This window comes from Colobus angolensis, unplaced genomic scaffold (assembly GCF_000951035.1).
Source record: "Colobus angolensis palliatus isolate OR3802 unplaced genomic scaffold, Cang.pa_1.0 Scaffold282, whole genome shotgun sequence".
In the NCBI taxonomy this organism is placed as follows: Eukaryota; Metazoa; Chordata; class Mammalia; order Primates; family Cercopithecidae; genus Colobus; species Colobus angolensis.
In genome coordinates this window covers 1,150,285-1,165,426 of record NW_012116066.1, presented here as the reverse complement: position 1 = coordinate 1,165,426, position 15,142 = coordinate 1,150,285, and the positions used below count along the sequence as shown (strand labels likewise).

The 15,142-nt window shown below is 47.3% G+C and overlaps 1 protein-coding gene across 4 annotated transcripts in view; it reads left to right on the top strand.

Annotated features, from left to right (window-relative positions):
* The window catches only part of LOC105516476 (LON peptidase N-terminal domain and RING finger protein 3), a 52,061-nt gene that overhangs the window by 4,406 nt on the left and 32,513 nt on the right, over positions 1-15,142 (top strand). For 2 of the 4 annotated variants that reach the window (XR_001002494.1, XM_011948690.1), the window contains exons 3-5: positions 4,153-4,275; positions 10,736-11,000; positions 11,796-11,886. Coding sequence is in view for 3 of the 4 variants with exons in the window: in XM_011948690.1 (XP_011804080.1) it covers positions 4,153-4,275; positions 10,736-11,000; positions 11,796-11,886 (479 nt within the window). In the remaining variant the exon portion in view is untranslated. Of the gene's footprint in view, positions 1-4,152; positions 4,276-8,242; positions 8,399-10,735; positions 11,001-11,795; positions 11,887-15,142 lie in introns of all 4 variants that reach the window. The other 2 variants (XM_011948692.1, XM_011948691.1) reach the window with 2 other exon arrangements.

The following is a 15,142-nucleotide window of genomic DNA, read 5'->3' as shown; positions in this document are numbered from 1 at the left end:
TTTCTTTCTTTCTTTCTTTCTTGTCTTTCTTGTCTCTCTCTCTCTTTCTGTTTTCTTTTTCTTTTTTTTTTTTGAGATGGAGTCTCCCTCTCATGACCAGGCTGGAGTGCAATGGCACGATCTCGACTCACTGCAACCTCCGCCTCCCAGGTTCACACCATTCTCCTACCTCAGCCTCCCGAGTAGCTGGGACTACAGGTGCCCGCCACCGTGCCCGGCTAATTTTTTTGTATTTTTTTAGTAGAGACAGGTTTTCACCATGTTAGCCAGGATGGTCTCGATCTCCTGACTGCGTGATCTGCCCGCCTCGGCCTCCCAAAGTGCTGGGATTACAGGTGTCAGCCATTGCGCTGGCTTTTTTTTTTGAGACGGAGTCTTACTCTGCCTCCCACACTGGAGTGCAGTGGCATGATCTCGGCTCACTGCAACCTCTATCTCCCAGGTTCAAGTGAGTCTCCCACCTCAGCCTCCCGAGTAGCTGGGATCACAGGCGTGTGCCACCATGCCTGGCTAATTTTTGTATTTTTAGTAGAGACGAGGTTTTGCCATGTTGGCTGGTCTCAAACTCCTGGCCTCAAGCAATCGACCTGCCTCAGTCTCCCAAAGTGCTGGGATTACAGGCGTGAGCCACCGTGTCCAGCCTACATAAATGTTTTCTATCGCCATCATTATCATCATTTTCCAGGGACATTAGAAAGAGGAAGGTGAGGCCGGGCGCAGTGGCTCAAGCCTGTAATCCCAGCACTTTGGGAGGCCGAGAAGGGCGGATCATGAGGTCAGGAGATCGAGACCATCCTGGCTAACACGATGACACCCTGTCTCTACTAAAAAGTACAAAAAAACTAGCCGGGCGTGGTGGCGGGCGCCTGTAGTCCCAGCTACTCGGGAGGCTGAGGCAGGTGAATGGCGTGAACCCGGGAGGCAGAGCTTGCAGTGAGCTGAGATCTGGCCACTGCACTCCAGCCTGGGTGACAGAACGACACTCTGTCTCAAAAAAAAAAAAAAAAAAGAAAGAGGAAGGTGAGAGTGGTGTTGCTGGCCTGGTGCTCCTGAACCTCTACTGATAGCCAGGCTCCTTGGCAGCTTAGCCAGTTTTCTCTGAAGGGATCCTCACACTCACACAATGGTTGTGCCATTTCAAGTCCTTAATATAGTCAGTCAGCCTGCCAGTATCCCCAAGGATTTAGGTCAGATGGGGGGTGAGAAGAAAAACAGCCTGGACACCTCTCAGGATGCCAGGATGCAAAGTGTCACTTTCTGTGTCTTTGCCTGGCTTCAGGACTGGCCCTCAGCCACATGTCAGTACTTTGTTTAGAAGATTAGATTTGAGCCTGTGCTCTACTACTTGGAAACCATGGGGAGGTGGCTTCACTCTCTGAACCCCAAGTATCCTTGTTTGCAAAATGAAGCTATTGATATCTGCCCTGATTGCCTCGCAATGATGCAGTGAGGGTCAAAAGTGAACGTGGCCAAGAGGACATTCTGCAAGCTATAAAGCTTGCTGCGTGTAGTGCTCTCTCTCTACACAACCCAAGGATGCCTTCCTCAGAAAACCAATGTATCCAAGTTCAAGTCCATGATCCCTTATCTGAATCTTATAAGATCAGAAGTGCTCAGAATCCAGAATGTTTTATATTTTGCAAGGACCATATATTAGGTCTCAGTGAGCTCTGGATAGCTTCCTGTAATCAAACACACTATCCAGCAGATTCTATGAAAATTCACACTCAGTGGGCTAAATATTTTTAAACACTTTATATCAGTTTAGGTCAGGTTTTGCCATCTAATGAATTTTGATGTCAAGTTTATGAAAACAATGGATTATCAGAACTTTTTTGGATCTGGAAACCAGATAAAGCATGTGGACCTGTGTACTCTGCCATGAATGTCAGTTGAATATTGTATGTTCTTTCCTGAGAAGGTTTTCATGAGTGATGATGAATTAGTATGTTTTTTTCCCAAGGAACACATTTAGTGTTTAATACAAGGCACCAGTGTCTTAACCCAAAGGAGCTTTAGTAGGGGCACTTTCGGCCTCCCAGTAGTGCAAGTTAGGGAGCTGCCTAGGAGTAAGAGGACTTGCAGCTCTTTCCATCTCCACCCTCAGCCTAGATCTTAGGGCTAAGAACCTTGATAGTGTGGTGAGAAGCAGAACTGAGAAGCAATGAAGCATTTTGGGTGTGAAATGGGAAAAGTGACTTCCCCAGTGAAGGAAGAGTCGATGAAAGTATTAAATAGGAGTTTCATTTCCCCATAGTGATGAAGTGATAGGTGGGGGCAGTGATGAGATAATTTATTGTCTTGGGGGTTAAGAGAAGACTGGAAGTGATGCATATAATTCAAAACCACCTCCCACCCTGATTTGCATATTTCCCAACATTTCTGTGTAAAATGCCCCAAGTGTAGGGGTTTAATCTGGCAGCCCTATTCTCTATTCCAGCCATCCAGACAGAGTGTGTGGTACTTTGCACATCCTGCAGGTGATACAGCTCTCAGTGGTGTGAGCTGGTTGCCCTGAGCAGGTAGAGTTTATGGGTTGGCCAGGCGCAGTGGCTCACACCTATAATCCCAGCACTTTGGGAGGCTGAGGCAGGTGGATAACTTGAGGTTAGGAGTTTGAGACCAGCCTGGCCAACATGGTGAAACCCCATCTCTACTAAAAATACAAAAATTAGCCAGGCATGGTGACGCATACATGTAGTCCCAGCTACTCAGGAGGCTGAGGTCGGAGAATCGCTTGAACCCAGGAGGCAGAGGTTGTAGTGAGCTGAGATCCACCACTGCACTCCAGCCTGGGTGACAGAGCAAGATTCTGTCTCAAGAAAAAAAAAAAGAGTATATGGATTGCTACTTGATACGATTAGTGGGATCACACAGAGGCCTTTCCAGTCTCCCAACACTTCTCCCCTCTAGCTGCCCTGTGATGTCATACAAGCCTTTCGCAAAGGCCCTTGGTAAACACTGCTGGGAGAAGCAACAAGGGAGGCCATCAACATCCATGTATCAGCCAAGACAAGGCTTCAGAAGGAGCTGGGGGAATGCGGAAAGGTCCTCGAGAGGTTTGGAGCAGGGGCCACTGCTCGAGAAGGCAGCTTCAGGGCAGCCCCTGCAGCCAGGCCATAGCCTGAGGGCTCTGGGGCCTGCAAAGAGGCATGTTAGAAAGGAAAGCAGGGGAGTATCCAGCAGCCACAACCTGGATCACTTCATTCACTAAATTAGGCTTAGTACTGCCAATGGAGGAGGCAAGGGAGCAGGCCACTGGGTGGAGGGACGTCCTAGATGACTCAAGTGAAATGCTCTTCAAGCCAAGTTGCTAGTGTCCACCTGTCTCAAGACACACACAGAGGGCAGCCCTCTCCCCCACTACTATTTTTTCTTCCTTCTTTCCCAGGATGTTTCTCTGCTCTCCCTAGAGTGTCTTTCCCAAGCAGTTGGGCTTGGGCCCTGAGGAACCATAAACTTCTTCATACTTTTTAAAGTATGTGGTGAGGGAGCAGCAGTGATCCAAGCCCCTAGGAGAGTAAGCATCTGCTCAGCCCCTGGTTAGCCCTCTGAAGAGCAGTCTGCTTTGTGGAGAAGAGCATCCTGGGAGTCCTGAGACTGCAGTTCTAGTCCCAGCTTTGCCACTAGCTACCTTTGAGGTCTTAGAGAGGTCAGATCCCTTCTCCCGGGCCTCTTCTGAAAATTGATCAGTTAGTTTAGGTGCTCTTTCAAGCCACTACTGAGGACTAGTTCTTTGTTTGAGGGACTAGTTCAAACGAAGGCATAGCTGGGCAGGCCCTGAAAGCTGGTTAGCATGTGGTCAAATGCGGGTTCTTGCTACATTTGATGGTCACGCCATACAATGGTGGGGCACAGACAAGGTAGTGTGGCAGAGTGGTTAAGAATACAGGCTTTGGTATCAGTCCCAGGTTCAAACCCTGATTCCACAGTTTACCAGCTGTGTTACATTGGGCAATTTAACGTTTTTGGGTTTCAGTTTTGTCTTCTTTATAATGGCATTAGAACAGTTGCCTACATTTTAGGGCTGTAGATAAGAGAGTCCTTTTAAAATGTTTTATACAACAGAGAGTGCTCTGGGTTAGTTATTGTTAGAGCAGTAGTGTTAATAGGCTGAATAAAATGGGATTGAATGCTAATGTTTCCTTCCAGGCACATTTCAGAAAAGCCCAAGCCTTAGCCACCCTAGGCAAGGTGGAGGAGGCGCTAAGGGAGTTTCTCTACTGTGTATCCCTTGATGGAAAGAACAAGAGAGCAAGATGTGAAGCCCAAAGAGTGAGTTGAAATGACATCAGGTCCAGCTGCCTATTGGACCCTCACCTCTCTGTCTTCTCTAGGAAGGGGAGTGAGGGTGCTGTCCTCCCTGGCATTTGGGGTCCTGAGTGGGTGGTTCCCTGGGTTAAGGGGACAAAAGGGAGAAGGGAGTGCTAATTGGTTGCCCAGAAACACCGTCCTTCTGGTGTGTACGATCAGATTGGGCAGTTCCTATATTTTTGTAGGAGCCTGTGAGGAATGTTCTTGCTTCTTTGACTCAGGGTCTGGATTGTCAGTGGGAGAAAAACCAAAATCAAGTACATTAACATGGGGATTGAGGCTCACTGAGGACATTCTGGCTGTTGATGAGAGATCCAGGGTGTGGGGCTACCTACTGTTACATAACTTTTCTTTGGCTGAATCACAGTTTTCACCATCCACACATGATAACCAGCCCCTGAGAAGGGACGTTGGTGGTCCCCACCTCTCCTATCACCATACACAGAACTCCAACCTTCAGCTCCTTTGCTAGAAATAAAACACATTGCCTCACAAATGCTAGTCAGAGACCGTTACAATAGAATGCAAACAGTCATTCCTACTCCTGGGTCCCAGGAGAATGTGGTAGTTATAAAAGAAAAATGGTGTGAAATACTGAGAGCATGAGTGAAGGCTCAGGCATCTTCAATTCGTGGACTTTGTTGTTTGTTTTACAGTTTACTCTGCTGGTGTCTGGGTAATTGGCCTGTAAGTTGGATTCTGACAGTTGGAGGTTGTCTCTGCTCTCCTTGTGCCCCACCCGCTATTCACTGCCGAGCCTTACGGTTTCTGTCCCAGTGTGGTTTGGCAGAGAAGTGGATAAAGAAATTGAGCAAGAGACAGAACTGGTTTCTGAAGGCTCTAGAAAGGAATGGTTAGCAAAATCGATGAACTAAGGGAACTGGCCCTGGATTTTCTGTCTCCCACAAAGGATCTCCTTTCTGGGAAGTTGCTTTGAATTGGTTTCAGTATGTGAAAAAGGGGTGCTTGAGAGGAGCATGGTTCGGGGAGAATTACTTCAAGCTGTGGACCCTTCTCCAAATCTTAAGTGTAGTCCATGATGTAATGATAATAATAATAGCTAACATTTGTTGAGAATTTCTTCTACATTAGACACTGTGCTAGGCGTTTTATGTAGAGTAGATTATTTAAACCCCACTACATTCCTGAGGCTAGGTTTGGTTATTTATCCTCAGGTTACAGATGAGACAGATGAAGCTCGGGCTTGCTGACTTTCCCAAGGTCATGCAGCTGGTGATTGGTGGGAAAGTATTCAAACCCAAGTCTATCTGCTTCCAAAGCCTGGCATCTTAGCTGCTCTGCCATCCTGCTTCCCATGAGGACATGGCCACAGCCTCAGCACTCACTGGTGAAGCTGGGTCAATAGTAGCAATGGAACTTTCCAGTTCCGTGATGAACAAAGGCAGTTAGAAGAAACTTGTCTTTGGGAACAGAGCGTGCAAAGGCCAACAGAGGCAGGTCTCAGACCCAAGGAGGAATGGTTTCTTGACTCCTGTTTGTCCATTTCCCAGTTGGCCTGAGATGTTTTTGGTGTCATCAGTTGGGCTGACCTGTCTCTCCAGTCTGCTTTTATAGACAAACTGTTGTCATTTCCACAGCTGCCTAATGGTTTGAGGCAAGGCATTGTGTGAAGCTCTGGAGACCCAAAGAGGTGTAAGTCACAGTTTTAGTCTTCAAGGAACTTACAGTCTTGCATTTGTTAACATAAATGCCAGATGATGCAAGCGAGTATATGCCCATGATGAGTGTTATAGAGTTCTGAAGTGAGGGCAAGAATTTAGAGGTGAATTTCCACTGAGTGTGATGAGGCCATGGCAGCAATTAAGAACATTGAGAGTCTTCAGTTGTGTTTATTTACTAGATCATTCCAGTTTCAGGGCTAAAGATTTGACAGAGATGATGCAGGTTGAGTTGACATTAATAAGCTGCCTTCGAACTCACAGGCCTGTGTTTCTTTTTAATGTTTGTTTTTACTGCAGATTCTTTTTCCTCCTTCTTGACCTGTTTGGGCCCTTCTAAGGCTGAGGCTGAAGTGTAGTTGACTTTCATTCATGTGGAGTGATCATTCTCACTGAGAATTGACCCTAACCTTTGTTTTCCAATGCCATTGAGAAGGCATAGAGAGAGAGCTCAAGTAGTAAAATGAGGAAGGGAACTCATGTTGTTATTTCTGCTTTGTTTCCTTTGATTTCTCCCTTAGCCTCCTTTTCCTTCCCAGCACCCTCTGCCCTTTCATCCTTGTACTTTGTGATGCTGTGTGGCTGCCATTGAAGAATATTATGCTCTTTTTGGGAGAATTCCAAGGATACTGCCTCCTCAGAACTGGCTTGGTCCTGTTGGGTCACTCATTAGGGCTTCAGAGGGCCAACCTTGGCTCCTGTGGAGGAGGGACTTCTGAAAGCTGGCATTTATGGCCTGGGGTGCCGTGAGTACCTCCTCATTTAACTCCTTTGCCAACTCATAACTGGAAAGTGGGTTTCTCAGAGCTGAAAGGGAACATAAGGATCAATCTGAGGACTTTGGGCCTGAATGCGAGGCCTCTCCCTGGGCCCTGGGGTGAATAAGTGTCTTAATTCAATTCCATCCAGTATGATGAGTATTTATTGGGTATCTGTTATGTGCCCTCTAGAAGCTGGCCATCTGGCGGGAGAGAAAGGCTTACATCTGTGACACATTTCTAGGATAACATAACGTGGTGTTCAAGATGCTATATTATGGTGCACTCTCTACTGCATAGGACAGGACTGGAATAGTGAGGGAAGGTAGCACTTGAGCTGAGCTTTGAAGGCTGAGCAGGGTTTGGCTTCATGGCAAGTGCTAGCATCTGAAGGAACATCATGAAGAGACTGCTAGGGGCCAGAGAATGAATCAAACTGGAGTTTGGTGTTCTGTCAAATTTCACTGATGAATTAATACCCTAACTATGTATCCTCAGCACAGGACTGGAGCATCCCTTAGTGGATCTCCAAATACTGCAGGAGCTGCTGGGTGATAAGCACTAGAGTAGGTTTTAGAAGCAAAGTCACCTGCTCTCCTTGTGTTACATGTTTCAGTATATGGAAACACACATACACACACACAAACACACACACACACACACACACACAATCCTTGCCGGTACAGGGGAAACTTGGGGCAAGAATGTGGACAGTGAATGGTGCAAGTTACATTAGAACGCACATCTACCCTCCCAGCTTATCCAATTGCAAGGGAAGCCAGCAAGAGACTGGAACCTCCTTGCACCTAGTACTTTAACTTAACCTAACATCCTCTGGGAGGCAAAGGCCAGAATAGGGAAGGCGAGGCTGGGAGAAGAGGGAGGAAGCTGGCGTTCTGTTTTTTTGTAACAGTTAACTGCTCAGGTTCCCAGCTTTAAAGGGATTAAAGATCCAGGGGTGATAGTGGGGAGAGGAGGAAGCAAAATGGATGATGGAGAAAAGAAACAGTGAGGATCCTAGAAGACATTTGTAGACTTCTACCCACTGAGGTATTGTGAACTTCAAGTTCTCCAACTGAGGTTTCTCTCCTGACTTCACCTCTCTGTCTCTTTCCTCCTAGATGAGTTTTAAAATCCCACTGCAGATATTTCTGTGGAGCGTTAGCACCAGCATCGTGGCTCTTAACCTTGGCTAGGCAACAGAGGCATCTATAGTGCCTTCTCAAAATCCAGATTCCTGGGCCACACTTCAGACCTGGGGGAGATGGTAGTAGAAAGTAGAGAACTAGATTTTTCATAAGTTCCTCAGTTGATTCTGATGGCTACTGAAGCGAGAACCCCTGCCCCGGTGTGGTGTGTTGGGGACACTGGTCCAAGGCTTCCTCCCTGGAGTTCTGCCCTAAAAGCTGGCTCCCTCTCCCCTGCCCTTCTCCCCTTCACCTGGGCACCTGTAGAAACTTAAGTAGTGAAGTCTTCTGTTTTATGTCACAGCTTCTCCTTAGTTTCTTTTCACCATCAGTCCCGGGGGATTCTCAGGAACATTCTCCCGATATCCTGAAGCTGTTGGCACCTCACCCTAGATTAAAGGAAAACGTAGAGTCAATGACTACTGAAGTTACCAGCCATAATCTGCCAAGGTTGTTACAGGTAAAACTCAACTCACCCAGCTCGCTCATGACACTTCGTTTGGCTGTTTTGTGGGCAAACGTGGGGAGTGAGCCCTCCCTCTCCTATTTTGGTTCCTGAGAAGAAAGAAATTGAGTCACTAGTGGTTCTGTTCTTTGCAAAGAACCTCTTAAAGATGCAGTTGTGAATTTCAGGCATGGTCCCAGAGTTATTCATTACATTGAAAAAAAATTTTGAGACAGGGTGTCTTTCTGTCACCCAGGCTGGAGGGCAGTCATATGATCATGGCTCACTGCAGCCTCAGACTCCTGGCCTCAAGAGATCCTCCCACCTCAGCCTCCCGAGTAGCTGGGACTACAGGCATGAGCCACCATGCCTGGCTAAGTTTTTTTTTTTTTTTTGGTAGAGACGGGGTTTCACCATTTTTGCCTAGGCTGGTCTCGAACTCCTGGCCTCAAGTGATCCTCCCACCTTGGCCTTCCAAAGTGCTAGGATACATTTTTATTTTTTTCAATTCTTGGTTAGATCCAGCCAAGAGAGATTTAACAGAACTAGAAAGGAATTGGCTCACTGTCCCTGGGCCGTACAATTTGGGTGGGTTTATAGGCTTTGGGGAGGAGTCTGAGAAGAGGGCCTGAGGATCCCTCCTTTCTCCCTCCTTTCGAGCTTTTGTCTGTTCAAACTGCTGGCCTTTGAGTGCCAGCACTTAACCCTGTGCAAACACAACTCTGTTTGATTCTCAAATGGATGTAATTTTATATTCTTGCACTATGCCTTATACATAAGTAAGCTTCCAATGCGTATTTGTAACAGAGAAGAGGAAAGAGATGTTGGAAAGAATGTTGAGTTGAAGGACCTGGGAGGAGGACAGGTATTTGTACCTTTCTTTGAAAACCAGAAAACAGAACACAAGAGAGATGGGCTCCAGGCCCTGGCTTTCCCGGCAGAGGGTAAGTGATCAGAAGTTGAGGATCAGAAGTGCAGACTCCAAGGGAGAGTTTAGCACTGAATGCCTGGGCACCTTTAGGGGGCAGTTTTCCCTCCATTCATGCCCCATGTTCTTCTCCTGTGTGTAAGCCCTGGACTCTCAAAAAAGGACTGAAATGCAGGTGTGCCCAGCTTTTCTTAAAAAACAGCAGAACTTAGAGGATCTCCTGAAATCAGAGAATCCCCAGTGATTTCAATAATTAAGATCACTATTACATGATTGAGGATGCTAATACTGAACCCAAATGCCTGGAGTGACTTCTAATTGCAGCTCCATCTGAAAAGAAGAAAAATAGCAGCCTTGGCTTTCCAGTGTGAACCAGCTGGGGAACAAGGATTGGATTTCCACCCAAACTTTGCTTTGCAAAGCAGTATACTCCTGAGTGGTCAATGCCTTTGGTTCATCGAAAGTCAAGGTTGTAGTACTGCTGTTGTGCTGGAGAAAACCCCAACTCCCCAAGTTAGAGACAGAGAAAACCCACATTACTTTTCTCCTCACCTCATTGTTTTCTCCCAGCTGTATGCTCCCCTTTTTCACCTGTCTACCAATTTTCTTTTGGTAGGGTTAGAGGAAAACAACAAGATGAATATCTTGACCTGTGGACTATGGGTTTAGATTAGAGAGGGGTTCTCCATGTAAATCTGCATAAACATGTTGTTATTGCACTTATTTCTAAATCCTTTTTCAAATATCCATCTCCTGGGAAAATATTCTTTAAAAGGCTAGAGACATTGTTGGTTTTTTCGCCAGGTGATTTTGTCTTTTTTTTTTTTTTTTTAATACTTTTCACCCCAAATCTAGTAAAAGGAATAGTTTGTACCTTGTTCATTTGACTAGTGTAGCATACAGCCCTGCAGCATGAGGTAACTTGGCAGGCCTGTGAGCAGACCTGTGCCAAAGCCCTACCAAAAGTCCTTTTGGAGCTGGAGTTTGGGGATCGCAGACGGCCGTAAATGGCAGTGAGGGCCAGAGGAACTATTGAGTGACAGGATCTGCCCTCACTGCTGGCCTTGGTTTTGCTAAAGTGGTTACTGGGGAAGGATTTGATAGGAAGGGGAATTGGTGCTAGCCCTGGCATTTCCCCTTTTTGCACCTGCCCAAGGAGCCCCTCCTCCTACATACCTTCCTGTCCTTGCCTAGGGAAGTTCCCTAACTCCACCCAAGCTGGGCATGCCTTGGTTGCAGATGCTGTGTGAACAAGAAGTAGGAAATAATACCTTATGACGGCCCTCCAGCTGAGCTCTGTGTTCACTCTGCGATTGGGGTGGGGATCAGGACTCTATAGTTTCCCTTTGTCACACTGGGTAAGAATATCAGAGGACAATATTGGTCCTAAGAAGATTCTGATATGTGGCTCTTTCTTCATCCAGGACAATATGGAGCTCCCACATTGTTCTAGTCAGGAGGAAGCAGCAGCCAGGGGAGATGGCAGCAGTCTGATGGACCCAGCTAAAGTGAAGGGGGATGGTCAGCAGCACCACATGAAAGACCAGGAAGAAGAGGAGGAGAAGCAGGATGCTACCTCTCCAAAAGCTACTTCCAGCAAGACTGGAAAATGCCAGGAAAAGAAAAGGAAACATTGCCAGACTGAATCCCAAGAAGACACAGGGATGCCTAAAAAAGCCTGCAAGCAAGGTACTGGCTCTACCCAGGGAGAAGGTAGCTTGGAGGAGATCCCTGGGCTCACCAGTATATACAAGTTACTTACCTCTGTCCGGGGGCTCCTTAGTCTCTGGGTGTGTGACCCAGCTTTGGCATTTACTAGCTGTGTGACCTCGGAGATTCCTATGAGGCTTCTGTGAGATCATGCACCGTGCGTAGCATACTGTAATAAGTGTTTGATACTAATTATTAATATAATGGAACGCCAAGGCATTAGGTCAAGCACAGTATCAACTAATGGCATCCCATACCCATGGGGATGCCACTTCCTTCTAGGGCAACTTCTCGCTACCCCCATCCCCATTCTAGGAATGCAGGATGAGGAAAGTGAGGTCAGGCCTCACCCTGCTCATTCCCAGTTGTGTTCCCATAGGTAGGCATGTGAGAAGCTGCAGCTGTGGCTTGCTATCCTTCCACGAGAGGTTGGCAGTGCCAAGATTCAGTTTTAGCTTTGAAGGCCTGGCTCAATCCATTGAGTTGCTGTAGCTTCTGCTGTTGAGAGAGGTGCCTGTTGCATTTGAATGAAGTCCCCAGGGCTCCTGGACATTCTTTGACTTGCATTTCTCTCTGTGTTGGGGCTGCTGGAAACCTGAGAGCCTACTTCTGAGTGTCCGACTCTCAATGGCTCAGGTGTCCACTAAATCACCTCTCTGGGAGGTGGTAGTGAGAGTGGCAAACTGAAAAACGCATTGGATTCTTTTGCCTCAGAAGTACTATCTATGAAGCTGAGGTGGCTCCACTGCTGACTTCTTGCTTTCTAAATCGCAGATCCTCCCACTGATCAGGGGGACAAACCTGCTCTCAGTTTACCACTTGCATCTTTCGACGCATCTGACCTTGAATGCGCTCTATGTATGAGGTATGTCCTGTGTACTATCATTTACTTCCTGATGTTTCTTCATCTCTGGTGTCTGGACCTTTCTGCTAGTGACCTACTGCTAGATTGGTTGGCATGTAAAAAGCATAGCTCTAATAGAATGGAAATCACAACGTTGATTGTCACGTGGGTCAGCTTGTGTCCCCTTCCCACAGACTGCATTCCCTGCATTCCTGACTCCTGACTTAGGAAGAACCTGGAGTGGGAAGGGAACGGTCTATTCACAGATCACAAACTGATGGCCCACTGGGTTGAATATGTCTGAATATATCTTGTGTGTGTGTGTGTGTGTGTGTGTGTGTATCTTTTTTTGGAGACAGAGTCTTGCTCTGTTGCCCAGGCTGGAGTGCAGTGGTGCAATTTCAGCTCACTGCAACCTCTGTCTCCCCAGTTGAAGCGATTCACGTGCCTCAGCCTCTTAAGTAGCTGGGATTACAGGCCTGCGCCACCACGCTTGGCTAGGTTTTGTATTTTTAGTAGAGACAGGGTTTCACAATGTTGCCCAGGCTGGTCTCAAACTCCTGAGCTCAAGTGATCTGCCTGCCTGGGCCTCCCAAAGTCCTGGGATTACAGGCCACTGCACCTGGTCTGAATATGTCTTTTGTTTGACCCTCATGGGGGTTGTTTTTCTTAAACGTGAATGTCTTGAGACAGGACGTGTACTCTCCAGTTGACCATGCTCCCTGCCGCCCAAATGCCTTATTCCAACCTGGTGTCACAATTGCATTACATTCCTAGCCCCTAGAGATAATTTAAATTTTGGACCCCAGCACTAATCTCAGTTACACCGTCAAGAACTCAAGTTCAAGGACTACTGTCACTCCCACAGATCTATTCTTGGGAAGCCAAGTGGTAGGCCTGACTAGCTTTTGTTTTGTGTTGTGCCATGAATATTAGTGGTGGGCCTGAGATACTTAGCCAAGTATCTCCCTACCAATCAGTGCCACATTATCTCTACTTCCTCAGATCTCTGGAGAGGCAGATTATCCACATGCTTCCCCACTCCCCAAAAAAGAGGCTATGATTATGGTGTGTGTAACCATATACAATTTTTTTTTTAATTGCTTACATGTCTTTGATTTCACAGCTGTGACTTAGTAGCTTAGAGGAAGGGCTCCCTGGTGCTGTCATTTACTGGCTGTTTACCTGGATGGAGCAAGTGACATTCTCTGCTACTGTTTTCTTGTCAGTAAAATAGAGAACAGTGTACCTACTCCATGCGGTTGTCATGATTAATTGAGAAAAATCTATTTAACACCTGGAATAGTGTCTGGCATATAATAGATACTCAGTAAATGTTAACTTTTTTTTCCTTCTGGACCAGAGGTCCAGAAGGAAATTTTGGGTCTATGGACCTCTGAGGATGTTCTATATATGGATTCTAATAGATGTGTGAATTCTCGAAGTTATGTGTTAAAGTATATGGGTTTTCAAGGACAAGGTCCACATCCTTTAGCAGCTTCACAAATGTGTCTGTTTTCCAAAAGAGCATTAAAAGGAGGCTGAGATATCTGCACAAATATTAAGATGGTTAGCAGGCCGCTCTTTGTTGTGCTGGTGGGTCCTGCAGGGAGGACTGTGGCACTCCAGATGGGCTACAAGAACAAACCAGCAATCCCGAGAGGACCAACAGTCCCTCTGAAGGAAGTGGGTTGCTTCTGCAGGACCCAGGAGACACCCCAAATACTCTGGGAGGCAAATAGCCTCGGGCAAGTTCTCAAGCCCCTCTCACTCTCCGACTGGAAACAGACTTGGGGCTGTTTGGGGGGGGCATGGTGGAAGTGAGACTGGCCCTTCAGTTTGCGTGGGAGCTGGGTGAGGCCTGTGACTGCTGTATTTCCCCAACTTCCCTGGCAACCTGCATGACTCATCAAAGGCAGCCATAATCCTCCTAGGTACACAACTCCAGTGACCTGGGAATCTCACCCCCATCCCCCACAGCAGCTGCAGCAAGACCCGCCTAAGGAGAATCTGAGCTTATGCATACCTAGCCCTGCCCCCACCCAATGGTCCTTCCCTATCCACCCTGGTAGTGGAAGACAAAGGGCATATAATCTTAGGATTTTTTTTTTTTTTTTTTTTTGAGACGGAGTCTCGCTCTGTCGCCCAGGCTGGAGTGCAGTGGCCGGATCTCAGCTCACTGCAAGCTCCGCCTCCCGGGTTTACGCCATTCTCTCGCCTCAGCCTCCCAAGTAGCTGGGACTACAGGCGCCCGCCACCTCGCCCGGCTAATTTTTTGTAGTTTTTTTAGTAGAGACGGGGTTTCACCGTGTTAGCCAGGATGGTCTCGATCTCCTGACCTCGTGATCCACCCGTCTCGGCCTCCCAAAGTGCTGGGATTACAGGCTTGAGCCACCGCGCCCGGCCAAATCTTAGGATTTCTAAGGCCCTGCCCACTGCTGCTCCCTCTCCACACTACCACAGCTGATGTTTTCTGGAAAGCACAACCTCCAAGCAGGAGGCCAACCAGCACAAAAATAGAGCATTAAACCACCAAAGCTAAGGACCCTCATAGAGTGCGTTGCACCCTTGACCACCTCCACCAGAGCAGGCACTGGTATCATATCTGAGAGACCCATAGAAGGTTCACATCACAGGACTCTGCAGACAATCCCCAGTACCAGCCCGGAGCCGGGTAAACTCTGGGTGGTTAGACCCAGAAGAGAGGCAATAATCACTGCAGTTTGACTCACAGGAAGCCACATCCATAAGAAAAGGGGGAGAGTACTACATCAAGGGAACACCCCGCAGGACAGAAGAATCTAAACAACAGCCTTTAGCCCTAGACCTTCCCTTTGACAGAGCCTACCTAAATGAGAACCAGAAAACCAACCCTGGTAATATGACAAAACAAGGTTCTTCAACACCCCCAAAAATATACACTAGTTCACCAGCAATGGATCCAAACCAAGAAGAAATCCCTGATTTACCTGAAAAAGAATTCAGGAGGTTAGTTATTAAGCTACTCAGGGGTAGACCAGAGAAAGGCAAAGCCCAATGCAAGGCAATCCAAAAACTGGTACAAGAAGTGAAGGGAGAGGCTGGGCGCGGTGGCTCACACCTGTAACCCCAGCACTTTGGGAGGCCAAGGCAGGCGGATCATGAGGTCAGGAGATCTAGACTACCCTGGTTAACACAGTGAAACCCCGTCTCTACTAAAAATACAAAAAAATTAGCCAGGCATGGTGGCGGGTGCCTGTAGTCCCAGCTACTCAGGAGGCTGAGGCAGGAGAATGGC